Source organism: Camelus bactrianus, chromosome 9, assembly GCF_048773025.1.
Source record: "Camelus bactrianus isolate YW-2024 breed Bactrian camel chromosome 9, ASM4877302v1, whole genome shotgun sequence".
NCBI classification, from domain to species: Eukaryota; Metazoa; Chordata; class Mammalia; order Artiodactyla; family Camelidae; genus Camelus; species Camelus bactrianus.
In genome coordinates this window covers 58,331,718-58,353,892 of record NC_133547.1, presented here as the reverse complement: position 1 = coordinate 58,353,892, position 22,175 = coordinate 58,331,718, and the positions used below count along the sequence as shown (strand labels likewise).

The 22,175-nt window shown below is 33.8% G+C and overlaps 1 protein-coding gene across 2 annotated transcripts in view; it reads left to right on the top strand.

Annotated features, from left to right (window-relative positions):
- AP1G1 (adaptor related protein complex 1 subunit gamma 1) overlaps positions 1-22,175 on the top strand; it is a 65,943-nt gene that overhangs the window by 8,331 nt on the left and 35,437 nt on the right. For both annotated transcript variants that reach the window (XM_010960752.3, XM_074370482.1), the window contains exons 2-3: positions 9,717-9,920; positions 21,544-21,668. In XM_010960752.3, the coding sequence (XP_010959054.2) occupies positions 9,720-9,920; positions 21,544-21,668 (326 nt within the window). In that variant the 5' untranslated portion in view covers positions 9,717-9,719. The remainder of the gene's footprint in view (positions 1-9,716; positions 9,921-21,543; positions 21,669-22,175) is intronic.

Genomic DNA, 22,175 nt, shown 5'->3' with positions numbered 1-22,175 from the left:
GGTTTCATCATTCTAGGCCATGGTGAAACTTGATGAAAGAACTGTCCTTGTCCCACAATGGTGTTTGCTTCTCCAGTGACCAAAATACTTATCCCCAGATTTAATCTCTCTTGTTCAAACAATGAGATAGTAGCACTGGTCTCCCCTTTTTCTTCACTCTGTAGAGCATTTCTCTTCTATGAACACATTTCTTCATACAGAAGAAATAGATATGCGCTGCCTCCTCCTCCCTGTCCCCTTCCCCCAAAAGAAAGAAAAGCACAAAGACACAGTGAAAAAACTCAGCTAAGTCAGATTAATGACAGGTAGTATCTATAAGATGTATTAGAAAGTAAAAGTCTGATTGAAGCATAATACTGCTAATCAGTTTGATTTAAGTTTCTTAAGTCCCTTATATCAAGCTTTCTTACTATTTTGGTCATAGTATTTTGTAAGTTTTACGTGCATTAAAGCAATTCAGGTATACATATGAGATAAAAATCTAAAGTAGTGATTCTGTGTGGAGCAAAACATGAAAGAATGGAGAGTGTGAGAGAGAAAGCATAGTAATTTCTTCTGGAGGGTTTTGCTCAGTGTTAACTTAGGTCCCTTTAGCATTCTGATCCATACTTACAAATCTATGACTGGATGTTACACAGTAGTTAGTGGTAAAAGTTAACTGAAATCTAACTTCTTATTGTTTAGCAAGAAAGATTTCAAGTATAATGTGTGGATAGAAAGGGAGATAATCTTAATATTGGAAAATTGCTCTTAATTTAGGATCTCTTTTTAGATTTAGACCTCAAAGGATCACATAGGAGGAGGAGCCCCAGCTTTTTCGTTATATGTTTTTGACTGTTGGCTGTCAGCTCAGAGCTCACAGCCAGGGAGTGTGAGCACAGGAGTAAGGGAGAACATTAACTGAGTAGATTAGAGGACTGGGTTGAGTCTTGATGCCTTTCGCATAGCTGTTAGTGAGCAGCCGGTGCACTTTATTTTGTATGCTTTGGAAAGGACAAGTATATTTTCTTTAGATAAGACTGTTCTAGCCTTTAGAATTCAGTAAATACAATGTTTATTGAGTTCCTACTCTTTTAGGCAAGGGGACTACAAGGATAAATAAAACAAACATGGATCAGGCTTTAGGGAGCTTATAATTGAGTGGGAAAAATAAGTATTTTAAAGAAAAAAAATAATCGTGGCTTGGGGGTGGTATTGATGTATGAGGAAAATCTTTATCCCCCAAGGGATTTATAGAAATTTTGGAAAATAACCATTTTCTCCATTTCAGGGATAAAATTTATTTATAAAATTGTAACATACGCAGTCTTTTTTTTTTTTTTTTTCCCCTGACTCTTCTACTGTTGAAAATTTTCTTCCTAAAGAAGCATTTATAATTCTGACTGCTTTGGGTATGTACTCTAGTTTAAGTTCTGAAACCTAATTTTGTTTAACCATTTTGGATAGAAATTTTTTCAAAATGAATTTCACATTTTCTTTTTTTCCTCTATATTTTCACCATTATTTATCAAATAACCATTAATGAAATAGAATACATTTAGCCACAGCCCTATACCTTAACAAGTCAGACGTTTAAGTTTTCTGTTTTCCCTTTCCATTCTTGTCCTAATAAGTGTTTTTTTTTTTTTTTTATTAGTTTGAAAAAAGATGGCAGAGAGAGGGACATTTTAGTTTGATAACAAGAATGTAAACATAAAACATACGGACACTTAGGTATTGACTAAAACCACTGACATACTAAATGTAAGTGGTTAGGTATAAAAGGAGAAATTGATAGAAACACAGCCATAGTCATAGACTTTAACATACCTTTCTCGGTATTTGATGGGTTAGGGCGTTAATAAGAGCAAGCAGTATCTGAACTATATAATTTTTAGAAATTGGTTATTCCACAGATAATATTTTATTTTATTTTTGTGTAATTGTTATCTTTATTTTTAAAAAATAACTTTATTGAGATAAAATATACCAGAAATTGCATATATTTAATGTATATAGTTTGATGGGTTAGGATATAATTTTATGTTCATTTTTTTCTATTTTTTACGTTACATGTTGAATGTTGATCTTACTGAACCATTTCTTGATGAGCCAAGGTCTTATCATGAAAACTAATTATGGTACCCGTTTGTAACTTTTTAATACTCTTAGGATTTTAGGGAGAGTTGAATGCTTTTTGCTAGCACACTAAGTAACCTCAGACTTTTTTATGCTCTGTGCGTGAGATAAATAATTTTGGATTTTTTTTTAAATTGTAAATTAAGATAATTATGGCGGAAGTCAAAGGCAGAGATTTACCAGTGATTTGATCTTTTCCTTTTTGATTAATCATTAAAATTTTTTTAATAGGATAGAAATCCATGAAGTAAGGACATAAACTTTAATTTTTAAATTGTGGTAAGAATACAAGATCTATCCTCTTCACAGATTTCAGTTGTACAGTGTAGTATATTATATAGGCACAGTGTTCTTATAGCACATACCTAGAATTTATTAGTCTTGCTACTATGCTTTTGAATGTTTGTTTCTGTTATATATAGGTCTTTTTTCTTTGTTTTATGACCATTTTTGTTTCTTCCATTCCTGTTAGGTGACATTTTAACTACCATAAATGTCCTTTCCTAAAACAACTTCTTTCTCCTCTCACCCTTTTCACTTTCCCTGCCAGTTTTCTAATTTGTTCTGTTCTGGAACAAGCTGAATAAGAATCTGCAAATAGAGTAAAGTAGATGTTTTGTGTATATGTATGTTAATGTGATGCTTTCTGTTGGCTACACAAGATTATAAAAATGTGTTTTGGATTTTCAGCTATGTTCTAGATAGCTAAGTCTCACTATACCTTAAAATATTCATACCAATTTTTTTTAAAAGGATAGAGTGTTATTATTTATGATAGGTGTTAAAGCCTTTGTTTTTTAAGGAATCTTGTGGTCTTTGAATATTTTGAAAAGCAAATAAAAACTTTCAGAAAATAAGGAAATCCTCAACATTGTAATAAAAGCAAAAAGGTTATATACTCCACAACATTCACTGCATGTATTTGAGTCTAATTTTTAATATGAAATATTTTAGATATAAAACATATGGAAAATAATAATAATAAACATTCACTTACCTACCACTGTGTAGTCTAAGAAATAAAACATCACCAACATAGCTGAAACTTCCTGTGTATCACTGTCCCTGATCATTCCCTTCCCTCCCAGATGTGCCACTGTGTTGGATTTGATTGTTATCTTTCACATGCACGTTCTTATTCTCTTAACTGCGTTTTGTAGTATCTCTAAAGAACAGATACCTCCATGTGTTTTAAACCTTTATAAATATTAATACTGTATATCTTTCTGCAGTTTGTTTTTGCTCAAAATTAATGCAAGTATAATTTGTTCATATAGCCAACATTATGGCCAACATTTGTTTAGTGCTTACTATGTGCCAGATACTTTGCTAAGAAATTTATGTGCATTCCGATTTAATTCTTTTAACTGTCCATTGAGGTAGGTACTTTCCTCATTTTACAGATGAGGAAACTGAACCTCTGAGAGGTTAGGCTAATTACACAAGGACACACACACACACACACACACACACACACACACACACACAGAGCTAATACGTGGTGGAACTGGGATTCAAACCTAGGTAATTTTACCCCAGGGTCATCATTTTAAACAATGATAAGAGTCATTGGATAAGGAGAAGGGTACACAATCCCTTATCTGAAATCCCCCAAATAAAAACACGAGTTCTTCATAATTCTTTTGGTGTTAAAATCTGACCGGACCAGACGTGAGGCTGTGTGTAATATTTATTTCTCTCATTAGATGTGACTATTCTTATGTGTTACTGCAGAAATATTATTTGATAATGAACTGCTGCAGACATGGTAGGCAAATTATGACATATAGTTTATGTGCTGTATTTACTTTTCTAAAATTCAGAAAATTCTCAGTTCTCCCCTGAGGGTTTTAGATGAGTAATTGTGCACTGGTACTGTGCTACAGATCTCTTTCTATATGAGATTTTGGATTTGTTGGGCTGATCCAGAAATCACTTAATTTCACAAAAGAAAAAATTTCTAAATACATTGACTTAGTTTGGCCATGACAAAATTTGGCTTACCATAAACATAATTTTCTGTTCTGTCATTGATCAACAGTTTCTGTATCTTTTTATTATATGGCTGGAATTTAAAAATCTGTTGCCCTCAGTAGATTTTGACTTCTTAAGGATAGAGACCATGTCCTTGCCAGTCCCCAGCACCTTTTGCAATGCTTAGCATAGAGAAGGCTCAGCAAATATTTGTTGAATGAGTGATTGACATTTTCTTGTATAACATGTTTCCCTATTACTTAGGTCATCTACAGGGTAGTGTGACTAATTGAATTGGAGGAAAAAGAAGAGGTACATGAAGCTAACTTCCGATTCCATATTTTTTACATTCTTCCTTTACATTTTAAAGTAGATTTAAATGATGGTTATGCTGACATAACTTACGATACAGTATTCTCTGTTTTAAAACTAGTCTAGACCAGAACTGTTTTTGTTTCTTTGTTTTTTTTTTCAGTTTCTGGTTAAAGACCTTGATTCTGCTGGTTTCTGAATTTAAGATTCTCAAACTTAATGGCTATATTTCAGTTAAGTATAGTATATGATGCATTTGCTCCTTATTGCAGTTTGGTTTATTTTTTTCCTTGTACAGATTTAATTGACTATAAAAGCTGTCAAGGGAAGGGGCTACATTTGATTTATGGCAAATGATACTTTTAAAATTAACAAACTGAAAATAGAATATTATGGTAATCAGTATTTTTCCTCAAAGATTTTTATAGCTGATTCTGTACCTTATTTTTCAGTTGATGGAACAGAGTGTTGGAGAAGTCTGGCAACTTGCTCTAGGCAGCTTGACTGACGTGGTTGATTATTAGGATCTTCCTTTTATTGTTTTGACTCTACTGTTTCTTTTAAATGTGTTCTTTTCTTTATAGAAATTGTGTCTGAAGAATATTTAATATGTTTTTAAGAGTATGTATTTGGAAGATTTAAGAACTTTGACTTGTCATTCAAAACTGTACTCAAAATATAAAACCATAATCTTCAAGGTTTATTAATGTAGGAGGACTTGGGGAGGAGCCAGGACTAGCTTACTAAGCCCAATTCTATATACCCCAGTAGTTTTTTCACCCACATAATTCTTTTACTTCAGTTGCTACTACTTCAGTGCATAGTTTGTGTAGTGTGCCTTCTTCCTTTCAGTGCTTTGACCAAAATAGACACAAAATTTTTGTTTTTCTCTTTTGCAGGATTTGAAATGGCTAGAATTTTTAGAATAGGCTTTCTTACATATCTATGGTAGAAATAAAGAGAAATATATGTCTCAAAGATTTCTCATTGTCTCTCTCCATGTGTTTAAAGCATTATCGTCTCTTTCAGTCTCAGTTCACTTGTTCAGAAGTCCAAAAGGGACATAACTTAACAGGCAAGTTTTCTGAGCTGTCTGTGTTGTGAAGGCACTTCCTATCAACCTGCCACTCGGGAACTCCTTTCTAGACAACTTGTTGCCTTTGTAGTTCAGATAAGTAGAGCCCTTTTTAGTTCCTTTTTCCACCATAGGTCTCATCCCTTGTTTATTGGCGAAGAAAATGACTTCCATCTTTCAGGTGAGGCCTGACTTCAGCCATCCCTTAAATAAGGGTTTGGTGTTATCTTTTATAGGCTGAACAGTTTTGTTTCACTAGTGGTTAAATGTGCCTTAAAGCAGGTTGGACCAGTTAGTAACTTTTCCCCTCGTCCATTTAGTATCCCAAGTGTGTATTACTATAGTGATTTCAAATAGGTCTAAATTGTTTTAATTGAAGGCTTTTTTGTTTACTTCTTTAAAACTCTTTAGTTTTTAAGTTAACATACAGTAAAATTGACCTTTTTGAGGGTGTACAATTCTGTGAATTTTATCATATGTACAAATTTATGTAATAACCACCACAATTAGCATAGAATTCTGTCATCTCAGAAAAACTTCATTCTTTCCCTTTTTAGTCCCCCCAGCCTTAACCTCTGGCAACCATTGTTCTGTTGTCCATCACTAGTTTTGTCTTCTTAAGAATTTCGTATAAATGGAATCATTCAATATGTAATCTTTTGAGACAGTTTTCTTTCACTGGGCATAATGCCTTAGAGCTCTCTGTGTTATGCCATGTAGCAATAGTTTGTTCCTTTTTTATTGCTACATAGTGTTCCATTTTATGGATTTACCACATTTTATCTCCAGCTTTTGGCAATTATGAACAGAACTGCTATTAACATTCATGTATGGGTTTTTGTGTGAACAAAAGTTTTCATTTTTCTACAATAAATTCCTGGATGTGGGGTTGATTGCCTGGTCATATGGTAAGTGTATGTTTTAAATTCATAAGAAACTGCCAAACTTTTCCAGAGTGGTAGTACCATTTTGTATCCCCACTAGCAGTGTATGAGTTCCAGTTGCTCTGCCTCCTGCCCAGCATTTGGTATTTTAGCCATTCTGTTGGGTGTGTAGCGGTATCTTATTATGGTTTTAATTTGCATTTCTAATACTGTATATACTTGAGCATCTTTTAAATGTGCCTATTTATTATCCTTATACCTTTTTGGTGAAGTATCCATTTTAGTCTTTTGCCTTTAAAAAAAAAATTGAGTTGGCCTGTTTTAACTTTTTTTTTAATTAACTTTTTTTTTTTAAATTGAAGTATAATCAGTTACAATATGTTAGTTTCTGGTGTATAACTGTTGTGTTTTGAGAGTTCCTTTTATTCTCTTTATACAAGTCCTTTTTTGATACATGGTTCGCAAATATCCCAGTCTGTAACTTGTTTTTTCATTTTCTTAATAGTGTTTTTCGTAGCATAAAAGTTTGTACTTTTTGTCCAGTTTTATCATTTTTTTCTTTTATGGGTTGTATCTTTGGTATAATGTCCAAGAACTCTTTGCCTAACCCCAGATCATGAAGGTTTTCTCCTACATCTTCTTCTAAAAGTTGTATAGTTGTATATTTTACACTTAGGTCTATGATACATTTTAAATTAATAAGGTGTGAGGTTCAGCTTTTTTTGGTATGAATGTCCAGTTGTGATGTGCACCCCGTTGTTCATAGTATTACCTAATTATCCTTTTAATGTTTATGGTGCTATCCTCTCTTTCATTCTTTCATTCTTAATGTTTGTAATTTGTGTTGTTTCTCTCATCGTCTGGCCAGAGGTTTATCAATTTTATCGGTCTTTTCAAAGAACCACCTTTTGGTTTCATTGACTTGATGTACCTTTTTTTGTTGTTCTTAATTGATTTGTATTTTTCATTATTTGCTTTTTTCTAGTTCTTTTTGGTTTATTTTTCTAATTTCTAAGTTTCCTAAGGTAGAAGCTTAGATTGTTAGATTGTTAGATTGTTGAGATGTCTGTTCTGTTCTAATACAAGCATTTAATGCTATACATTGTCTACTAAGCAGTGCTTTTGTGTATGTACCTCAAATTTTGATGTTTCTATGCTTTTGTTCAGTTTCAATATATTATTAATTTCCCTTGATATTTCCTTTTTCACCCATGGATTATTGGGAATGCATTATTTAATTTCCAAGTACATAGAAAGTTTTCCAGTTAGTTTTCTGTTACTGATTTCTAGTTTAATTCCATTGTAGTCAGGGACCATACTTTGTATGATTTCTATATATTTAAATTTGTTAACTTTTTTTGTTGTTGTTAACTTTTTTTAATGGCCCAGGACATGGTCTATCTTGGTGAATGTTCTGCAGTTGAGAAGAATGTGTATTCTGCTGTTGTTGGTTGGAGTGTTCTATAAATGTTGGTTAGATTCAGTTAGTTGATGATGACATTCAAGTCTTTTATATCTTTGCTGATACTCTGTAGTTTTGTCATTTACTTAGAGGGCAGGTTGAAGTCTCTAGCTTTAACTGGGGAGTTGTTTATTTTTCCTTTCGTATCTATAAATTTTTGCCTCATTTATTTTTTAGCACTATTGTCATGTATGTTTACAGTTAGGATTATTGTATTTTCTGGATGAATTCACTCTTTTATCAAGCAGTACAAAAGCAGGAAGTGATTTACTCCATTCTCTTAGGATCACAGCTCCTCTGGTCAGCGAGAAGAGTTCCTCTTCCCCAGTTTTTAGGTACCTGCTTGGCTGTTACTGCCATTGCTGTTCTTCTACAGCCACCACCATTGCAGCCACCTGTCTAGGGGCAAGGGTGGAGGGAAGGAAAAAACAAAACAAAAGAGAATTTCCTCCATTGTCCTTTATCTTCCTTTTACTGCTCCTTGGACCAGAAAGAGAGGCTTTTTCTTAGAACTTCTTTTCTGTACACAGTGAGCACTTGGTTTTGGTCTGCCCTTGGGTCTAGGCTGGGCAACACTGGAGGAAAATGATAACTTCTTTCCAGTTTGACCAAACTTCAAGTTCTGCTCTCTTTCTCCAATTTGCTCACTGTTATTTACTTTTCAGAGTCCTCAGGTAGCTGTGGCATGCATTTTGTCCAGAATTTATAGTTGCATTCAGAGGTTGAGAGAGGCAGGAGTCTCCATAGAGTGTGTTTACTCCCATCTTCATTGGAACCAGAACTTTTTGTTTAATTTTGATCTTGGAATGTATTCTGAAATACTCTAAACTCTTTCCTATGTAAATAAACTTTTTTTTTTCAATCCATGCCTATGTGGACAGAAAAAATGTTGCTTGCCGTTTCAGTAAACAAAGAATGTTGCTCGCCATCAAGCATATGCAACTGCATCAGTCTTGTGTCCTGAGGGGAATTCAAGATGGAGAAAAATAGGGTACTGGCCCTAGATAGTTAAGATGCATTTCAAAGGAATAATTTCAATGAGCCCAGACACTTGCATTTTTCCCATACATAGAAAAGTGCTGAAATCATTAACTTAAGATGTCTGGGTTTTCTCTGTGTATGTATATGTGTGTGTGTGTGTGTGTTTAAAAAGAGTAATCTTTTGATGTTTGCATGTTTTTACCCCCAGCAAAAATTTCTATACATCCTGGCTCCTCAGGAACCATCCTCAGAGCGCTAAGAGGCTATAATTCTCAGTAATGCCCTAAGTGAAACCTAATTCTCAACTTTTAAGTTGTGCAATTTTTTCAGTCAACAGTTTTATCTTCTGAGATTGGTTTATTATTTTTTTCCTCATCACGTTTTCAAAAAGTACCACCAGGTACTGAGATGATTATGTTTCTTGGGAAGTTGTTTAAATCTGATAGTTGGTCTTTTCTCCTGATCTCTCATTCTCTTGAGGAGCTTTGATTGTGATCATATTCAGTATTCATCTCATACTTTTTTGAGCTATGTTGAGTTTAACAACAGTTGAGCAGAAAATATCTTTTTTAAGGTTAGGCATAGGCTTTTCTTTAATTACTTTAAGGACTGACTAAAGATTTGGGTTGAGTTAGTTCCTGAAATATTTTGATATTAATGTTAGGCTTTACATCATTGGTGTATTCTGTGTCTATTTTGCTTTAGTTAATACCTAATATTTTAATTTATATTCTTTTCAGAAGTTTACTGAATTGAGGGGTTTGTATGTAATAGTTTTGCTGAAGCTTTGTATTACTGGGCTTAGCAAGTCCTGAATTCTTAAAAATCAGAAATGTTTGTGGGAAGTTGTATGAATGGTTTTGGTAGTAAAAAATATGAACATCTTTATTTAATGTTTTTCCATATCCAGAGGATGCCAGCCCCCATCAGATTGCGGGAGCTGATCCGGACCATCCGGACAGCCCGAACCCAAGCCGAAGAACGAGAAATGATCCAGAAAGAATGTGCTGCAATCCGGTCATCTTTTAGAGAAGAAGACAATACATACCGGTGTCGGAATGTGGCAAAATTACTATATATGCACATGCTGGGCTACCCTGCTCACTTTGGACAGGTAGGCTGGGCTGAGACCATATCTAGCAAGGGTACTCTTGTTTGAGTATCAGTAAGTCAAGGACTGTCAATCTTTTCCTGTCAGGGAGAACAGGACACTTTTGATACCCTTGTAGTCTGATTATTGTGGAACTGAGAGAGCAAGCTGCAGACCTGGGAAGGCATGATATTGCCATCAGTTTTCCTTTCCATTGGGAATCTCTCATTATGTGGGTTATAATACGTTTTGAAGGTGGCAGTAAGTTTAAAGATTGACCAGGATTAACCAGTTGTAGGTTGTGATTGTTCTGTCAGAGAGCCTGGACTATAATAAGTATATATTTAAGAAAAGTTTGCTAAATGTTTTCTTAATTATTTTCTTAGTGCATGATATTGTAAGGAAGAACACTCATGACGTGTTTTTAAGTAAAAGGAATTAGGTGGTTGCCAAGTAATGGCATTTAAGGATTTTGTCCTAATTACCTCATTCCTTGATAAGTAGAGCCACTGTGCAGGTCTGCCTCTTGATTCGCTCCATATCACATATTATTTGATGTAGCCAGTCTGGGCATGATATTCTCGCTGATAAGTGCTTCTTTTCATGTTTATACATGTTAAGGGAGATTAAGTCACAGAGAAGGGTATAGTGGGTTTTTTAATTCTTATTAATGCTATTAGATTTTATTTCACTTAAGAATTGTATGCTAAGTAGTCTTGTTAAGAAAAAGACTGCAAAATTAAAAGAAAGAATGTATGATACTAGGTACAAGGAGAAAAAATACCACCCATATTTACATTATTCAGAGATGTTAATGTTTTGATATATTTATCAGGAAAAATCGCCATCAGTTTATCTTCTATTCAGCTTAGTAATTTCAGTGGAAGAAAATTCCTCCACCTCTGAGTTGAAACAAAAAAGTAATGGGATTGAATCTTAGTAGGCTGACTTAAGTTACTTTTATGCTCTTTTTGTGGTTGGAAATGAGATCAGCCTCTCTAGAAATACATGATTGAGAGTATTAATTCCCCAAAGGAAAAATTGAGATGTTAATATCAGAGAAAAGAAAGACCAGATACTAGGCAGGCAAAAACATTAGCTGTCTCCTGTAAGTAAACATGCTGTATGCCTTTAGCATATCAAGAATTGATCCTGGTGGTTATCTGAATAGTGCGTGACATACTTAGTAAAAGCAAATAAATGTTCATGTAGTCTCTTGGTTGATTTTAAGCAGGCACAGTAGGTAAGATAGTCAAGTAGGGGGAAGACTCTTAATCCTTCCACGCAGTTATTACTCCTGTTAACATTGTGGAAACAGCAGATTTACATACTCCCAAGGGAGTTCTTTAAAAACAAGCTCTCCATTCATTCATTCATTCATTCTCCCTGCCGGCCCTCTCCCAGCCTGCTCCCCAGCCTTCTAAACTCTTGAATTTAAAATCATAGAATAGGTTTAAGACTTTGGTGATATTTCATTTTGTAAAAGAGCTTTCTTTCTCTATGTTTATTTCCAAGATTTACTTCTATAACATGTTTAAAGAAGATAGGCTTTCCAGGTCTGTCTAGGTGGCATTTTTGGGGTGTTTTGGAACTTAATTAGATAAAATGTTTAACTCTTAGGTGGAAAGTGTTACTACTAAAGGAAACTGTACTAAAATTTTGATATTAAAAAATAGCTTTTTCTGAGTGGGAATAGAAATCCTAATTTTAAGGCCCTTATTCTATTTCCTCTATTTGAATAAGTTATGGCCCTATCCATATCAGTAATTTGGTACCCTGCCCACTGGAATTTCCTTTATAAGGACCCACAAAAAGGTTTGTATCTGGATTCTCTCACCTGCATGTATGAATTGCAGTGCTATTTTCATTTAATTATGTGTAAAAACAGCCACCCTTTCATTGCATTCTATTTGTTAGACCTACACTGTTCATTTTGATAGCCAGTAGCTTTGTAGTCATTGGCCTTTGGAAATGTGGCTAGTTCAACTGAGGCGAATATTAAAGGAAAATAAATTTTGGTGGGGGGTTACTTTATGGGGTTATTGGAAAACTTTTGAATATGTTTTGAATAATATGGGTATGTGAATCTATTTTATCAACTGTAAATTTTATGAAATCTAAATACAGTTCAAATATTTCTGGTGGATATGTAGTATGTAAATTGAGATGTGCGGTAAGTGTAAAATACATACTGTATTTAGAAGCCTCAGTACAAAAGAAAGACGTAAAATAGCTGACTAATAATTTTTATGTTGATTATATGTTGAAATGATAATATTTTAGATATATTGGGTTAAATAAAATGTATTATTAAAACTAATTTCACCTGTTTCTTTTTATTTTTTGCTGCAGTATCTAGTATGATGCTGTCCAATAGAAATGTGAATCAGATGTTTAATTTAAAAATTTCTAGTAGCCAAATTTTAAAAGTCTTATTTAAATTTTACAATAAAACCAATAAGGTAGATAGTATCCTTATGGTATAGATGAGGGAACTGAAATTCAGAGTTTAAGTAACTTGTTTAAATTCGCTCAGCTAGTAAATACTCAGGAGGGGATTACAATTCAATCTTGTATAACTCTGAAACCTATTCGTTCTTTGGGTTTAGTTTAAATCTGTAAATAGCTATTTGCATTAAGTTAAGTTAATTAATTAATTGTTCAATTATTTTAGCTCTGCCTTGTTGTTACAAAGGAGTTGAGATGGCATAAGCTACCAGCATCTATTTAAAGAGAAAAAGAATAGTAGACAGTAAGAGGTAAGAGAAGGAAGAATTCAGAACATAAAGTCAGTATAGTTGCTGTTGATGAGGCAGCTCAAGCAAGAAAAATAAAAACATTGTTATGTGGTTGTTATTACTAGAATTTAAGAGCACAGCTGCAGGAACCAGACCGCCTGGATGTGAATTCTGGCCTTGTTAACTTTACTATCTGTATGTTTTTGAGCAAGATCTTTAATCTTTCTTGTCTCCGTTTCCTTGGCTGTAAAATGGGGATGATCCTAATACTTTATAGGGTCATTCTGAAGATTAATTAAATTAAAAGTGTTAAATGATTATGTTTTGTACAGAAAGAACTGTCAGACATTACCGATTTTACCATTTCCTCAGGGACAGCAAACAAAAATTTTTTAAAAAGCATTGAACTCTAAAAGAGATCTCCTTTCATGGGTCTTTTGTTTAGGAGTCTCTTAGTAATGGAAGAGACAGTATCCTCAACATTTTTACAACAAAAGCAGTGATAGATTTCCTATAGAGTTTGTAACCTTTCAAGTGTCTGGTTTAAACACAACCCAGAAATAAAGTTGAGAATCTGAAGAAGTGGGTAGATTGCAAGGGTAGAAAATGGTGGCTCAGGGACCATATTCTTCCACAGATGTGTTTTGTTTGCCTTGCACCGTGCTTAAAATGGTTTTGATTTTGCTGCCAATGTATAAAAATTAAAGAACTTCTCATAGAAATCTGGATTTTTAGTTTCCCTTAGAAAGTCAGGATTTGGCAACACTGGAGCCACATTTTCACATCGCAGTAGTAGCCTGGGGATCTTCTCCAGGCTGGGCATGTGTTCTCTGTTTCTTCTCATTTCCAGCTTGGCCTGCTGTACCCAACTACCTGTCTACAGTAGTCTTCCCCTCCATCAATATAGCAGTCTACTTCCTTCGGTTCTCTGAAGTTTTACAGTGTTCTCCATAAGGTCTTACACATCCTTGGTGAAATTTATGCATAGATTCATTGGAGCTCTTGTTCCTGTTGTAAATAGCATTCTTTAAAAATTTCTATAAGTATGTTGTAGGTATAAAGAAATATAATTGACTTTTGTCTATTTATCTGCCTAACAGCATTTCTGATCTTGGTTCTATGAGTCCCTGTAAGCTCTATTATTTCCATATAGTCAATACTATACTACTAATATATACTAATAGTACTGCAATAATGGCAGTTCCCTTCCTTTTCCATCCTTAAACGCTTTCTTATTTCCTTACTATACTGTGCATATAGTACAATATTGTAAAGAAGTGGTGATAGTAAGCACCCTGGTCTTGAGTACCCTTAAGCTCAGATTGTGGTCTCCAAATACCGTTTCACTCTAAAAGGGTCAGGTCCTTTGGAAAGATGGCTGATCCCAAATTGGGGGGCAGGAAATGTACAAAATAAGTTTGGGCTGTTGTACTGTGTCAAATCTATAAGGACTACAGAGGTCCTATTAAAAGGATTCGGTAGCCACCAGAAGAGGCTGTCATGCCTCAAGATGAGAAAGTTGGAGATTAAATAAAAGAAGAGTAATTGTAATTGTAATTGTAATTGAAACGTACCGAGTAAGTTTATATCGGTGAGTTCATCATAAAATTTTTTAAACTTCATTGGTCATCTTTGAAGGATACTAGGGGACTGACTCATTAATTTGAAAACTGGCAAATAAAAGGAAAGAAACAAACATTTATCCTGCCTTTCCTTACTAGTAGTTCCTTCTAAAGAAATTATTGCCAAGTTCCTCGTGAAGGAACTATTGATAATCCAGTGCTACGTATAAAGAACTTGCTCCTTAGAGGAGTAGTTCAGCTAACAAATGAACAATGGAGGAAATAGAGTATTGCCATTTTGCAACCCCAGATGATCATCAATGCTGCTGATGTCACAAGAGAGACGACCACCAGAAATAATTACATGTCTCCTGATGAAAGTTCATACCACCATCTATGAAGTGTATTTGCTAAATCAAAAGAAAATAGAAAGTGATAAATCTGAATCTGATCAAGCCTCCTTGTCTGTTTAAAAAAAGAGACACGGATAATTGTTCACTGCAGTATTATTTCTAATAGAAAAATATTGGAGAGAATCTGTCCACAAAAAGAGTAGGTAAGTTGTAGTATATTCATATGTGGGATTCTATATAGCAATGAATATGACTTAATTAGAGCTTCTTGTCTGGATGTAATACTCAAATGATGTTATGTGAAAAGAACAGGAACACAATATGATAACTTTATGTATAAAGTTTAAACTGTTGTCTCTACATGTGTAGTTAAGGACCTAAAACATGGCAATGATGAATAGGAATTTTGAGTTTGGGTTATTCCTAGGATGGAGAGAGGGAAATGGGATTGAGGCAGAGTATGCAGAAGGATTCAATTGAATTAGTAATATTAAAAAATTTTAAATAAAATAAACAGGGCAAAATGTTACCATTTGGTAAAGCTTGTTCATGGGTCAAATGAGTGTTTCGTGATTTTTGTGTATTTTTGAGTGAAATATTTCATAATAAATTTCCTCAAGAGGAAAAAAAAATGGGGTGCAATAGGAATGTTAATCTTTTTTCCCTCTGCCAAAGAATGAAAAACAGGTTCTTGTCTATATAGATTTTATGTTGCCGGGCTACATAGTAGTAAAGCAATTACAATCTTCCTCTTCAAAAATGTGTATGTGTATAAACTAGAAAGTTATTTCTGAATATTAAAATGAAACAAAAGTAACTTTTTTGGTGGAGAGTCAGGGGAGGTACTGGAAATTGAACTCAGGACCTCCTGCATACTAAGCACCCACTCTACCACTGATCCACATACCCCATGCCCTGCCAAAAGTAACTTTTTAAAAGACCTAACCAATCAGTTGCAGATCCATTAATGTTTATAATATTTTCATTGCATCTTTTCATCAGGGTGATTGTTCACATCATAAAGCTCAAATGTTAAATTTAAAAGAAGTAAATGTATATGTGCATTTGACCTTTTTGGGAAATTCTAAAAGCTAGCAAAATGGGTACAGCTTTTTTCGAAAGGGTAACCAAATTAAATGTTGATAAAAGGCAATGTTTGGGTGGGGGGGAAGGCAGTGCTTGTACTTGCTTTGGAAAAATATAACAAGGCCAGAAACTTGGTAAAGTTTTCTTTTTAAAAAATGCTTTGAAATTGAAACTGAAACAGTAAGAGTCATCTAGAAAAAATATGTAAAAATTTAAATTGTCAGGCATTCCCTCAAATCTACTTCATCAGAATATCCTGGAGGTGACTTATACTTTCTAGAACTCTCCGAGGTGATTTTGGTTAGGTTAGGGAATCGCTTTTTAAGGCACTGTATTTGTTCTAAAAGGGGCTGATAATTTTAGTCCCTGAGGCTTGTTGCTTATGTCTGTCTAGAATGCTTCTGTTGTGAAAAATTCTAAGGCTGCTTCAGGGATCAGCTGGAGAGAATTAGTGACTATTGCCTCGTAGGTAGGGAGTGTAGGACAGCTGTTAGAGCTCTGTCTCCCATGATGTGGCTCAGTTACCTTAGTGATGAGGAAACTAGGCCCAAGTTGTTGAAATGCCAACTTGCTTTGTTCTCTTAGCTAGAACCGTGATTAGAGAGGTATAGCTTCTAACTGATTGGTTTCTTTCTATTCCACTATGTGTTACATGAAGAGGTAGGAACCTCTCTCTGATGTTCTGTTGCTGTTTCTAACCTGAATTCGGTGCCCTTCCTAATTTGTTTTCACAGTAGCTTGTGTATAACTGTCACAGTATATATATCATACTTTATGATAAATACCCAAATGTTGTTTTTCTTTTATGTCCCCTTCTATCTATCAGTGAGAATGACGAACACATCACGTTGTTACACAGTAGTAGCTTGCTAAATTAAAGCAAAACCACACTGTCTCAAATCACTTGGAAAGTAAATATAAAAAAATCAGTGAGTAGCAAAGAGTTACCACAGTCTGCTCTTTGGGATGATAGTTGAGGGGACAGGGAGAAGGTTGCTGTGGATAAGCAAGTATATTAAGAGTGTTGCTAAGGGAAAAATTGATAGTAGGTGAAGAATACAAAATAACTGTTAGCAGAAAAAGGCATAGCCATCAGGGGGATTAGAAATAAAGAAGGAATGTATTTCTTAACAAACTCCTGCAGCATCACAGGTACGTAGAATAGCACAGTAAATGTGTATTCTGAATTTAAGTTATCTTAAAAAGACTGTTTCCATTTACTGAGTTATATTTCATAAGATTCTAGTCTTAAAATTTTCAGAGTCTTTTTCATGAAATGATTCCAAGACTCAAATGCTGTTTTGTTGTTTTTTTGGTGTATATGTTGTTCAGTTTGAAGGGGGAACAAATGATTTCAGTTTTTTCCATTTTAATAATATTATTGTATTAACTTTTCTAACCTCAATTTAGGTATAAATTCCCTTTATTCTGCAGTTTTTCCCCTCCTAGCTCAGTATTATTTATCTTTGAGATAAATAACAGTTCACTGATGCAAAATTTAATAGATTAAAAAAAACTCTTCTTCAAATCATGTAGTTTCCCTCCTTATAAGCAGCTTATGGTGTCCATTTCTTGGCTGTCCTTCCAGAGGCATTTTATACATCTTCAGGCAATGTGTATATATATATATATATATATATTTCTCGCCACTTCCCAAAATATATTACAACATACTGTTTGCACTGTCCAGTTATTAATCTGTCTTGAAGATTAGCCCATACCAGTATATAAAGAGCTTCCTCATTGTTCTTTTTTCCAGCTTTATTGATATGCTCATGGTAGTGTATCCAGGGTAGTATTCCATTATATGTATGAATCATAATTTATTAAACTGATGTTTTATTAATGGAATCTTACTGTTTAAAGTAATACTACAATTGAATGTTATCCATTATTTTGCGTGTGAATATAAATTCAGTGTAAATTCCTAAAAGTGGTTTTGTTGAGTCAAAGGGTATGTGTATTTGTAATTTAGGTAGATCAAATCTTTCTCACTACATCTTGTGCTAGTTTATACTCCCATTACTGATGTCCCCCCACCGTTATAACACTTTATCTTTGCTAACATAATAGGTTAAAAAGTGTATCAGTATGGTTTTGATTTGCATTTCTTTTTCTTTTTTAATAACTTCATTGAGGCATATTTTGCATATCGTATAATCCACCCTTTTCAGGTGTATGGTTCAATGATTTTTTTAAAATAAATTTACCTAGTTGGGTTTGCATTTGTTTTATGAGGAAATTGAACTTCATTTCATGTTTGAATTATTTTTGTTTTCTTTGAACTGTCTATTCATATTCTTTGTCCATTTTTACATTGGTTGTTGGTCTTTTTAAAAATCAATTTGTAGAATCCTGTTGTATAGGATTTCATATCTGTGAAATGAGTTGCAGATATTTTTCCCAAATTTGGCCTGCAGAGTTTGGGGAAAAAGCAAAAGTTTTCTGTTACTTGATAGTGGACTGTTCATGGTGGATTTAAAACTAAGTTTGTGGGTTAGCAAGTTTTCAAGTAGTTTAAGTGAGGAGTAGTACTGAGATGAATTTGAGGTTGTTATCTAAGGAGTGAATACATTTAATTGGTTCCATGTTTCTCTTCTGTAACTCATGTAAGTGTTGAGTTGTGTTTTTAGCGATTGCTGCTCAAAAATGGTTGCCTGCTCCTCACATTTACGCACACCCCATTGTACTTCCCTCCGATCATCTTTTTAAACATTTGAAAACTTTGATAAAACTCTGAATGATGACACGTGGTACATTCTGAGCACTATTGCTGGCCACTGCTACGTAAGTGTAACTAACGTTTGATCAGAGTTAGTTAATCCTTCACTGGAGGATATATTTCAGATGCATTTCCAGTCATACAGTCTTGTATTTCCCCTCAAATTTGTTGCCCTCAAAAAAAAAATGCTCAGCCTAGAAACAAAACCACTGTACTTTGGGAAATATTAAAAAAGAATTAATTTAGTATCTGTCTCTTTACTTTTAGCTTTTCTTTTTGCTATTTAGTTTTTAGGTAAGTTTTAACAACTGTTGCAAAAAAACAACAAATTATACTCACCAATAACTGATAACTTTAATGTGACTATCTTAAAACTTGACCTCTAAAAATATGAAGTAATAGTAATGCCTAAGAGTATGTCCTTGTCACTAGTTCATCTTACTAAAAAAATTTTGGGTAGTTTATCTGTGTAATGCTTGGTGTTTGCTAGGAGCATGATTCAATAAGGATGATAAAATTTCAGTGATACCTGATTCTTAGAACATTGTCTTTCACTGCTAAAATATTTATTTATAGAATGATTAAATAGGAATACTAGAAGATCTTTCTAATAACATTTTAACTCCTGATTTTCTCATTCACCTCAGCTGTACTTTTTCTGCTGACATTGCAAGAATGACTATAATCATCTTGTATTTCAGAAAATTTTTTTTTGAAATTTAAATTAAATGTGTAGAAGGAAGGGAAAGATTGTTACATAATCTTTGTCGATCTGAGAGGCATTTTAGTTTTCCTCTGGATCCTGGTTATTCTCCCTTGGATGCTTCTTTGACTTTCTCATGATAGAATAGTCATCTCACAACCTTTAGGTATTGTAGGTACATTGAGAGAGCAATTTTTAAATAGCTCGAAACAATTTTATTTGTAAACTCTTTTACCTTCCTCAATTTGACTTTCAAACTCATAGGCAAATTTATATGGGAAGTAGTCTCACATGATCTTGCATTCCTGTGTACACTGGTCTGTGTTTGAGCCCCTTTCCTTGGAATGCAGTGATTCTAAATGGGAGCATAGTTTGAAAAACTCCTGAGGAGTCCAACATGTGTACACCCTTTGAAATCCACTGCCCTGGAGGGACTATTTGGCCTCTTCCATGTTAGTCAAGATGTAGTGATAAAGTATATTAAAGTGATTGTGATGTTCAAGAAAGGCTAAGTAGAGACACAAACTGTTTAACTACAAGGACTTTATTTTTTATTGAAGTACAGTTGATTTACAATGTGTGTTAGTTTCTGGTGTACAACATATTAATTCAGTTACACATATATATACTTGTTCATATTCTTTTTTTTTTGTTACAGGTTATTTCAAGCTATTGAATATAGTTCCCTGTGCTATATATACAGTAGGACCTTGTTGTTTATCTATTTTATGTATAGTAGTTTGTATCTGCTAATTCTCAACTCCTATTTTATCCCCACCCGCTTTCCCTTGGTAACCATAAGTTTGTTTTCTATGTCTGTGAGTCTGTTTCTGTTTTGTAAATAAGTTCATTTGTGTCATTTTTTTTTTAGATTCCACATATAAGTGATATCATATATTTGTCTTTCTCAGTCTGACTTATGTCACTTAGTATAATAATCTCTAGGTCTATACATGTTGCTACAGATGGCATTATTTCATTCTTTTTTATGGCTGAGTCATATTCCATTGTATAATACCACTTCTTTATCCAGTCATCTGTTGATGGACTTTTAGGTTGCTGCCATATCTTGGCTGTTGTAAATAGTGCTGCTATGAACATCAGGGTGCGTGTATTTTTTCAAATTAGAGTGTTCACTGGATATATGCCCAGGAGTGGGACTGCTGGATCGTACGGTAACTCTGTTTTTAGTATTTAAGGAATCTCCATACTATTTTCCATAGTGGCTGCACCAAATTACATTCCTACCAACTGTGTGAGAGGGTTCCTTTTTTTCCACACCCTCTCCAGCATTTATTGTTCGTGGACTTTTTAAAGATGGCCATTCTGACCAGTGTGAGGTGATACTTCGTTGTAGTTTTGATTTGCGTTTCTTCAGTGATTAGCAATATTGAACATCATTTCATGTGCCTGTTGGCCATCTGTATGTCTTCATTGGAGAAATGTCTGTTTAGGTCTTCTGCCCATTTTTGATTGGGTTGTTTGGTTTTTTTGTTACTGAGTTGTATGAGCTGTTTGTATATTCTAGAAATTAAGCCTTTGTCAGTTGTATTGTTTGCAAATATTTTCTTCCATTCTGTAGGTTGTCTTTTTGTTTTGTTTATGGTTTCCTTTGCTGTGCAAAAGCTTTTAAGTTTAATTCGGTCCTATTTATTTATTTTTGCTTTTATTTCTATTGCCTTGCATACCTGCATCTTCTTAAATCAGTCATCTGTTGATGGGCACTTGGGTTGTTTCCATGTCTTGGCTATTGTTAAAAAAAACCCAAAAAACTGCAGGGACTCTTAAGCTTTGAGGATTGTGTAAAGAAGAATTATGTAAAGAAGAAATCATATAAAACACTTTAGTTTAATTTCACTACCGAGTTTTCCTCTGGCTTTTTTCGTTTGTTTGTTTCCTTCTGTATTTGATTCCTAAAACCTCATTGTACACTTCCTCATTGTACTTGGTTCAAGCCCTAAATGTAGCACTTTCCACATTCTGTTGATGTTGGTTATTGTCTGTCTTCTCTTCAATTGTACATTCCTGATGTTTAGGACTGTGTTTGGCACTTTGGTATATTTTCAGTTATTGAGTTTTTGATATTCAAAATAGGAACTAGACCTTAAATATACACATAACCTCTGTGCTCATTTAACATAACCTGGGAGGTAATTTAGGAATAGAGTTTATTAATATCTTATTCTAATACTTTAGTAGTTTATGTTTATATGAATCTGTATATCTAACATAAACATCACAGAATACTTGGGTGGCAAATACCATAGGACTGTTGACAAGATGATCTATTCCAGAACTTGATTACTACTATCAAGATAGCAAAAGATTTTAAAATCTTTGCCTTTTATTTAGGTGGTTTGATGATACAGGTTTTATCTATTTACTTTAGTTATCCATTGACTGTGGGTTAAAAACATTGCTTTCCTGATTGTGGTAGCAGATTTTTAATTTCTTTTTTCTTTTCCTTTTAAAAAAATTTATAGTTGGAGTGCCTCAAGCTTATTGCCTCTCAAAAATTCACAGACAAACGCATTGGGTATTTAGGGGCAATGCTGCTGTTAGATGAAAGACAAGATGTCCATCTTCTCATGACCAACTGTATCAAGAAGTAAGTCTTACCTTTCTTTCTTCTAATAACTAGTTTGTACCTTTAGATCTTTTTTATAATATGACATCAAAAGCTTTTATTTGTTGATTTTTGTATTTGCTGTCTAGAATATATTTGAATTACTTTTGATTCTGTAGCTTATATGTAAAGAGGCTAAGCACAGGATTAAAACTTTGGTAGGGGTTAGTTTAACTAAATGAAGATATTGCTGTACATCTTGAGTCATAGGAACAATTTAGCAATGAAATAAGTATTTGAGTTTTCATATTATGGAAAAAGCATTGGTAAATCTGAGTTTCCTTATATGTTTTTTGAATACCATGAATAGTGAAACATTGTATTTGTTAAGTAATTACCAGTGTATATTCTGAACAAATCCATTTAAAGGTGAAAAGGAGAGGTCTTGTTTGTCAACAGTCTAATCCCTGATTTCAGCTGTGTGGAATTATATTTAGCCCTGTGAATTTTTGTAAGTCCTTTTTTCTCTAACAGGTGCTTCACTGATCT